The 10,149-nt window shown below is 42.3% G+C and overlaps 1 protein-coding gene across 1 annotated transcript; it reads right to left on the reverse strand.

Annotated features, from left to right (window-relative positions):
* Window positions 1-551: 551 nt before the first annotated feature.
* On the reverse strand, window positions 552-9,157 carry SDF2 (stromal cell derived factor 2). The gene is made up of 3 exons (XM_007937375.2): window positions 9,007-9,157; window positions 5,434-5,630; window positions 552-839 (listed from the first exon to the last, which is right to left on the reverse strand). The coding sequence occupies exons 1-3, from the start codon at window positions 9,155-9,157 to the stop codon at window positions 552-554; spliced, it is 636 nt and encodes a 211-aa protein (XP_007935566.1).
* Window positions 9,158-10,149: the final 992 nt, after the last annotated feature.

The following is a 10,149-nucleotide window of genomic DNA, read 5'->3' on the forward strand; positions in this document are numbered from 1 at the left end:
GCTGATCACCAGGTCTTTTTCCCATGGAACCACTGGGTAAGTTCAAACCACAAATTTTTCAGTTAGCAGGTGAGCGTTCAATCATTGCACCACTAGGGGTCCTTGATCATGAAATAGCATACCTGATAAATGATATAACACAATGACCAACAATGAAATTCTTCTTTTTTTTTTTTTTTTTTATCATTTTAGGGAAAGGAAATAGGGAAAAAGTTACACACATTAACAATCCATCATGCCAAGCTCAAGGAGTAAAAAAATTCCCAGCTAGGAGGAGTCCCTCTCCATTTGTTTTGTCAGTATGAATAAAAAGCAACCATCCCTTCACCAGCAAGTCCCGTACTCAGTCAGAACTGACCCAAGTCTGGTACAGCAAACAATTTAAGTGGGAAGGGCTGAAGCTTTCAAACACAGCCAGTTTTTTGTCATGCATCTTCATCTCAGTGGTGATGTGACCACTGCCCAGGGAACCTGTGACTGGGATCCCAGGGTGAAGCAGCAGCAGATGTCTATGAACACTGTGTGGTGAGACTGGATCAGTGCCTTCAGATTCATAGCTCTGCATGGTGTACTTCTGTCTTCAGCAACTCACTGGGCTTCATGAATATGCCTTCCATGGTTTTCCAATAGTTGTTCTGACTCGGCTGGGCCATGCCATGCACCTCTTTTTGCCCACTGATGGGTCGACCATATTGTTCTCCTGTGACAGACAGCAGTACTTCGGTGGAAGAGTGTTTGAACCGCACCTCACCATCCCTCACCCAGTAGGGCCCGTTACAGAGCACTGTCCAGTCATCCAGATAATCACCTTCACCTTCTTCACCAAAAGCACTCACTTCCTGGAAGACAGATGGTGGCAGCATTAGCATGAGCTGACTCACAGGCCTAAAAAGGGGAGAGGGGCAATGGGAAGAAAATACAAGGCTGCTCCAAAGGTAAAAAAAATGAAATTTTTTCCAGTGTTGCTTAAAAATAAAACAAAAACCCATGGATTAGGACCATACTCTCAGGGGCCAGCTAGATCAATTGACATAGCATTAGTCCATAAAGACAATGTTCTACATTCATTCTACTTTGATAAGTAGCAACTGAGATCTTAAAAGCTTGTGAATGGGCATCTAAGATACAACTGTTGTTCTCTTCCCCTCTAGAGCAAAGAAGAGTGAAGAAAATTAGACAGTGAAGGAAATAATTAGTCCAAAGTACTAATGACCACAAGAACCACAGCCTCAACTACCAGAGACCCGAACTAGGTGGTACCCAGCTATCACTACTGACTGACCACTTTGATCAGGATCACAATAGAAAGTCCTGGACAAAGTGGGAGAAAAATGTAGAACAAAATTCAAAAATCATGAAAAAGACCAGACTTATTGGTCTGATAAAGACTGGTGGAATTCCTAAGACTATGGCTCTTAGACACCTTCAATCGGAACTCAATCCACCCCCGGCGATCACCTTTACAGCCTGCAAAGTGAACAAGAGGAACGTACTCCTCAGAACAATCAACCATACAAGACTAAAAGGGCAGCATTTGCCCAAAAACAAAGTTCAGAAGGCAGGAAGGGGCAGGAAAGATGGGCAAATGGGAAACAGGGAGACCAGGGAGGAAGTGTGAAGAGTACCATTACATTGTAGGGATTGCAACTAACGTCATGAAATGAAATGCATATGAACTATGAACGGGAAACTAATTTGGTCTGTAAACTTTCACCCAAATTACAATAAAATATATTTAAAAAAAAAAAGTGGAGAAAAAACAGATACATAACTGGCATATACAAGAAAAAGAAGTTAACACAAGATTATTTTGCAATGAATACTATATTTGCCTTTTTTTTCCTTGTATTTTCTACTATAGCTTTTGTTTTTATTTTTTAATTGTAATTTGGGTGGAAGTTTACAGAGCAAATTAGTTTTCCACTGAACAATTTATACACGTTTTGTTTCGTAACATCAGTTGCAATCCCTTCAATGTAACAGCATTCTTCCCCTTTCCTTCTCAAGTTCCCCATTTCCATTCTCCCATCTTTCCTGACCTTTCTTGCCTTCTGAACCTTGTTCTTGGGCAAATACTCTTCTGGTCTTATATGGTTGCTTGTACTGAGTACATTCCTCCCTGATGTCCTATTATAGGTTTAAAATACACTATAACTCTTGCTATTAAACTTTAAATATTTCTGCCTCCTTCCCATAACTAGATTTTAAGTGATCTGGTGAAAATAACAGAAGTTAGAAAGGAAATGGACTCTTGAGTCAGGCAGACCTGGGCTTGAAACTCAGATCAATCCTTTCCTCTGTAACTTCATTAAGCCTCAGTTTTCTCCTCTATAAAATGACAGTATCACCTAAAAGAATAATTGAGAATTAAATGAGATAAATATGAATTGACTGAAACACAGTAAGTTGCCAGTGTTTCATTCCTCTTCCAATTCCACTCCATGTAAGGGTAAATACTCAGTTTCCATCACAATGGAAAGTTACTCATTTTATCAGAAGTATGCGATTTAAACACACGGTAACAGCTACATCATTTTAGATGATTTCAAAAAGTAGTCATTTGTGGGAGACATCAAGTTCAACTGGCATAACAATACTACATAAAATCATTGTTCTATATCCTACTTTGGTAAGTAGTGACTAGAGTCTTAAAAGCTTGCAAGCAGCCATCTAGATACAATTGGTCTCTCCTTGTCCAGAGCAAAGAAGAATGAAGAAAACCAAAGGCTCGGAAACAATTAGTTCAAGGGACTAATGGACCATGTGAATCTGAGCCTATACAACCATGAAACCAGAAGAACTGGATGGTGCCCTGCTACCACTGTCAACTACTCAGAAAGGGATCAGTGCAGGAGATTCTGGATAGAGTGGGAGAACAATGTAGAACAAAATTCAAAATCATTAAAAAGACCAGGTTTACTGGTCTGATAGAGCCTGGTGAAACCCCCAAGACCATAGCCCCTAGTTACCTTTCAGCCCTGGAATTAAACTCACTCCCACAGTTTTCAGCCAAACAATAGACAGGCATATACTGTGAACATTTATACCAGGTCAGTACACTTCTTAGAATAATCAATCATGGGAGATCAGAAGGGCAGTATTTGCACAGGGAGATAGCTCAGGAGGCAGGATGCATAGGAAAGAAAGACACAGGGAAGAGGTAACTACAAGGAGGAAGTGGGAAGAGAGCTGTTACACTGTGGGGATTGCAATCAATGTCCTGAAACAAAATGTATGAACTGTCATATGAAAAATGAATTTGCTCTGTAAACTTACACCCAAAACACAATAAAGATTAAAGTAAAAAAAAAGTCACTTGGAATAAATGGAGTCTTTAAGATAACAGTCAAAAGGAACTGTACAAAAGCACTGTACTCCAGGTGATGAAACTATTTCCCACAAGGGTACAGGTTAATTCATTCTGATACTACAAATGTATACTGGAACAATTAAGTAAATGGATGGTGGATGGTGAGAGCCAGGTTTTGCACTGTTAGAGAATTTATAAACAAGTAATGGGAACAGGCTAGAATGATCCATTTGGTAATGGATTAAAGTTGGAGATATCAGTAAGAACTCACAAAAAATACAGATGGTTACATAAATATAGATGTATATATATACAAGTTAGTATGTTGTTGTTGTTGTTATGTGCTGTCGAGTCGGACCCGACTCATAGCGACCCCTCCTTGGGCTTCCGAGGCGGTATCACTACGGAAGTAGATTGCCCCATCTTCCTTCCGAGGAGTGGCTGGTGGATATGAACCGCCAGCCTTCTGGTTAGCAGTCAAGTGCCTTAGCCACTATGCTACCAGAGCTCCCACAAGTTAGTATTGTTGTTGTTGTTATGTGCCATCGAGTCGGCCCCGACTCATAGCGACCCCTCCTTGGGTTTCCGAGGCAGTATCACTACGGAAGTAGGATTGCCCAACCTTCCTTCCGAGACAAGTTAGTATACACACATATTATTTCTTTGCTCTGACAGCTGAGAGGACCTAAAAGAAATGGCACCCCAATAGCAACAAGGACATCTGGGCTCCAGCTCTTGGTTTCTAATATCTGTTCTCCAATAAAAGAGATCCATGGAGAAATGGCTTCAGTAATTTTAGGATTGCAGCAGGAAATATACATGAACCTGGAGTATCAGCTAATGCCAGAAAGTAAAGAAGTACCCAAAACAACAATAACGAAGAAACAAAAACCCACAATGATAAGGGTATGTCAACTGAAATAGCTCCCAATGGTCAAAGCTGGAAGAATTTGAGCAACAAAATAAAGTAGGATTGCATTATAACCCAAAGCATAAAACAAATACCTATGAATTCACAGTCATAAATAAATAACTGAATAAGTAAATGGAAAAGAAATAACTCTCCTGTGAAGAATTCCAAATAAATCTTGTAGCTATTCCACTCTAAAGAAATAAGAGTATAACTCCCCACTCCTTAAGTGTAGACTGCACATGGTGCAACTCCTTTCCAGAGAGAACTGTAGGTAAAGGGACTGTAAAAGGTGGAAAAGTAATTTTACAGGAGCAATATGACAAACACTGCTTCAGCCAGATGATGGGGGTCAACATCAACAGTCATATATCATGTAGGCAGCATGTACCCTTGATACAATGTGAGGAAAATAGTCATTTTCTCAAACACCCATTAACTCTGGTCTAATGAGCAAAGTATCAGACAAATTCCAATGGAGGGGCATCCTATAATATACTTGACCAGTATTCCTCAAAACTGTCAAGGAATGTCTGAGAAACTGTCCCAGCCAAGAGGGGCCTTAAGAGGCATAACTAAATATAATGTGGTCTCCTGGATGGGATCTTGGGAAGAAAATGACATTGGGTAAAAACTGAAACCTAAATGAACAGCGCACCTTACTTGATAATAATGTAACAATATCAATTAATTATAATAAATGTACCATACTAATGTAAGAACATAATAATAGGAAAAACTTTGTACAGGATGGAGATGGGGGCAGAGGGAGAAGTCATTAAGGGGTTTGTTAAGGGGCCTACATCCCTTGAAAGTTCCAGGTTTAAAAAAAGGACACAATGCCTAGTTTGTTTTCCTAATATGGAAGTTCCCAAAGGATAATCTACAGATTGGTTCCTCAGAATGGTTAGTTGGCATGATTAAAAATAATAACTTTTATCATAAGTTTGGAAAATACTAGGTTTCTTTGTTGTAGGATTTATCAGAATGTATATTATGCTAACATATACCTACTCTGTCCTTCTCATTTCTTGATTTGATATAGATGTAAAATCTCTACTTGGACCAGAAACAACTCTCTTTATACTTAATAGACAGAGCTGTTTTTCCAGTGTACATGAAAGATAACATCTACATCTGGAAAAGCAAGGACTAAGAGATCAAATAACCACCCAAATGAGTAGTGCCCAGAGCAGCAATGATACCAACTCACCTGGTTTCCAGAAAGAGGTGAGGTGAAATGGTGACTATGGAGGTTTCTGCCAGTGTTGACATGTGTCAGCCGGATGGGCTGGCCACATTTGACGGGGGTTCCCCTCTCACACACTGTGGCAGTCTTCCCCCGTACTCTCCAGTAACTGTTACTGTCATCCACAGAGGTTACACCTGTCACTGACTGCTGCCCACTACCTGCAAAACAAAAAAAAAAGGACAGTGAGCCCAACTTGATCCTTCTCTTTCCTGCAGACAATATTATGTTCAGCATCATAAATAGGTATGGCAGGGTAGGGAGGAAATTCTATGTTTGGTAATACTATTTATTCTAAGATGTTAAAATATATATGAAAAATACTGTATTTATACAGTACTAAGTATTATATGGTAAACTATTAAGAGTGTTACATTATAATATTTGAAAAATTTGCATTAAAGAGCACTAGTTACACAAATACACGTTTCCTGAAGGACAGGAAATGTTTACCTGTATACATTCACCTGGATTTACCATGTTTTACTGTCAAAATTTTTAACATATTTCACAATTAAAATGAGATCATTCTTTGCTGTCAACTAACCCAAGCAGCCATTGTAGCTCCTGAATTCCTGCGAATGGTCTATCAATATAAATCATAAAAGTATTGTTCAGTTATCTAATGTTGGCTCATGCTGCTTTAAGTGGTGCAATTCTGCAGGTTAAATAATAATTGCTAGATAGTTAATATGTATTGAGCACCTACATAGTGCCAGGTAGGTACCCAAGCCCTTTGCCTGGATATTCTTATTTGATACAGATTATCTATTCTCTGAGGTGGTTGTTGTTATGTGCCATCAAGTCAGACCCGACTCATAGAGACCCCTCCTTGGGTTTCCAAGGCAGTATCACTATGGAACCTTCCTTCCATTCTCTGAGGTAGGTATTAATATTATTATCCCAATTTTATACTAGAATGTTAGGCTAAGTAACATACCCAAGGTCTTGCAGCTCCAAAAGATAGGGCTGGGGTTTGAACCTAAGCTGCCTGACTCAAACTCACACTCTTAACCACTCCACCACATGGCCTATAAAGGTCACCATTCTTCCTCCAGCTTTATTTTCTGTCAAGTTTCCTCCAAATAGGCTACTCTCTCACATAAACTCCAGGGATATTCTTTTCCTTAGGCCTCATTAGCTACCCAGTTCTTCAGAGGCACTCTCTATTTCCCAGACACTCTCCTCAGATTCTCTCACCTGTTCCACTTAGCTTTGCTTTCAGTTCCATGGCCTTGAACGACTATAACCTTTTGATGACACTTTACCACTTAGCACATTATACCCAATTATCTGGGTAAATGTTTGTGGCTAAACTATCAGCTCCTCCTTACTATTTCCACGCAGCTCATCATGACTTTGTTAAAATCTTTTAGAAAAAAAAAAAAGCAAACCAACTCTTCCCTCCTTACTTCCAGCTACTGCTTTACAGGTTTCATAGTCCATATTTCACTAAATCATGGTTTACACTTTCTATCTCCTATTTTTCATTTTCCATTTACCCCTCCACTTCTCATCCTTAAACCTTGACATTATGTAGAATACTTTTCTGTCATTTACCGGTTAAATATCAGAACATAAGCATATGTATTTTTAACAAGTTTCTCTAGTGATTGAAATTGACACTAGATTGAGAGCCACATTTCATCCAAGACAAGCTCATCTACTCCCATCACATTTTCAACCACCATCTTTATAACGATGTTGTATTTTACCCTGTATCTCAGGCTCTGGTGGCTCTGGGGCTCTGGTGGCACAGTGACTAAGGCATTTGACTGCTAACCAGAAGGTTGGTGGTTCAAACCCACCAGCCACTCCATGAAAGATGGGGCAATCTACTTCCATACAGATTTACCACCTTGGAAACCCAATGAGGGTCACTGTGAGTCAGAAATCGACTCGATGGCAGTGAGTTTTTTTTTTTGGTTTATCTCAGGCTCAGCACAGATCACTCTCTCCTGAGCTCCAGATTGAAACTGGTTCCTAAATCTGGCTGCCCATCAGAAGCACCTGAAGATCTTTTTAAATCCTACAAATTCCTCTTGGCAGGTTTTTCTCCAACCCCCATTCAGTAAATCCAAAGTAAGAAACCAGATTAAATTTAAAAAGTGATATGCCTGACACAGGAGCTCTGGTAGCATAGTGCCTAAGACACTTGACTGCTTACCAGAAGGCTGGTGGTTCAAATCACCAGCCACTCCTTGGAAGGAAGGTTGGTCTACTCAACTGACTCAACATAACAAAAACATGCCTGACACACAGTAGGTGATCACTGAATGGTTGCTAGGATTAAGACATCCCAACAATGACAACTCAGTTCCTTTCCTAGTCTAACTGGTCAGACAGGTTTGGGGACTATGAACCACAGGCCAGCCCATCTAAAAGAGACTCCTTTCTCTCTTGGCTAACAGCATCTTTAGTCATCCAAGGCAGACATCTAGCCTCTCTCGTCTCACTAGCTTAAGTTCTCTCTTTTTTGTTTTGTTTTCTAGCTGTATCTCTTGAATCTACACCAAAACTAGGAACATGGTAGGAGCTCATTAAATCTGTGCCGTTAAATAATTGATCACTGTGAATTTTAATGTCATATGATAAAATGCCCTCTAAACAGTTTCTTTTCCAATTCCTGTCACTGCTTTAAGTTCTTTACAAGAAAGAGGGTAAAGTCCCTGTAAAAAAGAGTCAAAGGATAGAAGCTGAAGATCAAGTGTAAGATGCAAAGAACTGGAAGGCCAGAGGGTTGTAGTCAGAGAATGGATTTTTTAAATTTAATACTTAAGAGATACCGCTTATTTAATATCTACATACCTGTCTCCTCTGCACTGAGTAGTGCCACCCCTGGTGGCGTAGTGCCTAAGGCACTTGACTGCTAACCAGAAGGCTGGCGGTTCAACCCCACCAACCACTCCAACCACTCCTCGGAAGGACGGTTAGGCAATCTATTTCTTTAGTGATACTGCCTCAGAAACCCAAGGAGGGGTCGCTATGAGTTGGACTCTCGACTCCCCGGCAGTGAGTTTGGTTTGTTTTGGTTCTGCCATTCACTAGATGAAAGGTTGTGAGCAAGAGATTTAATTTCTCAAGTGTGTTTCCTCATCAGTAAAATGAGGATAACAATATTCTGTAACTCATTGTTGTTGTTGTTATGTGCCGTCGAGTCAGCCCTGACTCATAGCGACCCCTCCTTGGGTTTCCGAGGCAGTATCACTACGGAAGTAGGATTGCCCAACCTTCCTTCCGAGGAGTGGCTAGTGGGTTTGAACCGCCAGCCTTCTGGTTAGCAGTCAAGTGCCTTAGCCACTATACTACCAGAGACTCCTCATAGAAATGTTAAAGATCGAAAAAAGTACTATGCAACGTGTCTGGCATATAGCTCACAAGACAGAAGCTGGCATGATTAAGATGCTTTAAAACAGTTCAATGTTCCCGACTCTCCCACTTGAGCCTGCACCCAACATCCCTAATCCTCCCCAGCCACACCCCTCAGATTTTCCCTAGGCCTCCCTAGCCTAACCCGAACCCCGTCCCCTGCAATACCTGACCCATAGCGCACGTCATGCGAGTGCAACCGGACGTTATGGCGCGTATTGAGTAGCTTTACCACAGAACCGCATGTAACGACAGCCAGATCAGATGCTCCCACAGCGCCCCACAAACTCCCGAATAACAGTAGAGGTACCACAGCCATTCTGGCTGGATCAGGAGTCCTTATCCTCGAAGAAAACCCGGCCCCCTCCCCGGAACCGGAAGCTGCCAGCAGAACCCCAGAGGGGAGGAAGTGAAGAAGCCGGAGTTCTGATCTTTATAGTTCCTTTGGCTAGAGTGGCCTGAGGAACTGGCTGGGCCTAGTTGCTTCCGATCCTTCCTCGGCTCCCGGAACTCTGTGATAGCTGTCTTCCTGAACCTCTTCTGCCAGCTTTTGCCCTCCCGCACGTAAACCCCAAAAGCTAGTGGGTGAAGAGAGCAACAAATGACCCACCCACACCCAGTGACAGGGGGCAGGAAGTGACGCAGCACGTTGACGCGGTGGCGGTGGCGGTGGCGGTGGAGGGCCCGTGCGGTGGGTCCAGAGTATCCTTTCCCAGTCTCGGTTCGACGACTCCATTTTCCTCGGTGGGGGCGTAGCGCACCAGAGAAGCGGCGGGATTCAGGCAGGTAAAGCTCGGACTAGAGAGTGCGTTCCTCGCATGGGTCTGGGGGGGAACCGGGCTCCTAGGGCCTGGTCCGGTGAGGAGAGGCACTGGGGAGCCGTATGCGGGAAGGAGAGGTGCCCTGGCCTTCCCTGTTTTATGTTGGGGGGGCAGGGGAGGAACGCGGAGGAAAAGCCGAGTCGTCATTCAGAGTCCCAAAGCTTTTCCCAACCTGCAGCACCGGGAACCTACGAATTGGGCGGCCTGTTGAATCAACAGGCTTCCTGGGATCCTGTCCTTCTTTCTGCAGCTTCTGAAAACTAGGCCATGCGAAAGGATTGGGATGGAAAGGACCTGGGGCTTCTCAGCTGGGATCAGGTGATCGAATTGTTTGCCCTGGGAATGTGAATCCCACGGAGCTTTCAGTACCTCTGCCACCAGGACATAGGGCGACACCAAACTTCATCTTTTTCCGTGTTGGATAGTTAAACTGGAACTTTTTGTGAAATATCTGTACCCTTAACCCCTTTCTAAAGACCAGAGACCCTAT

Source organism: Orycteropus afer, unplaced genomic scaffold (genome assembly GCF_000298275.1).
Source record: "Orycteropus afer afer isolate SDZICR_OR568_19922 unplaced genomic scaffold, OryAfe1.0 scaffold00042, whole genome shotgun sequence".
In the NCBI taxonomy this organism is placed as follows: domain Eukaryota; kingdom Metazoa; phylum Chordata; class Mammalia; order Tubulidentata; family Orycteropodidae; genus Orycteropus; species Orycteropus afer.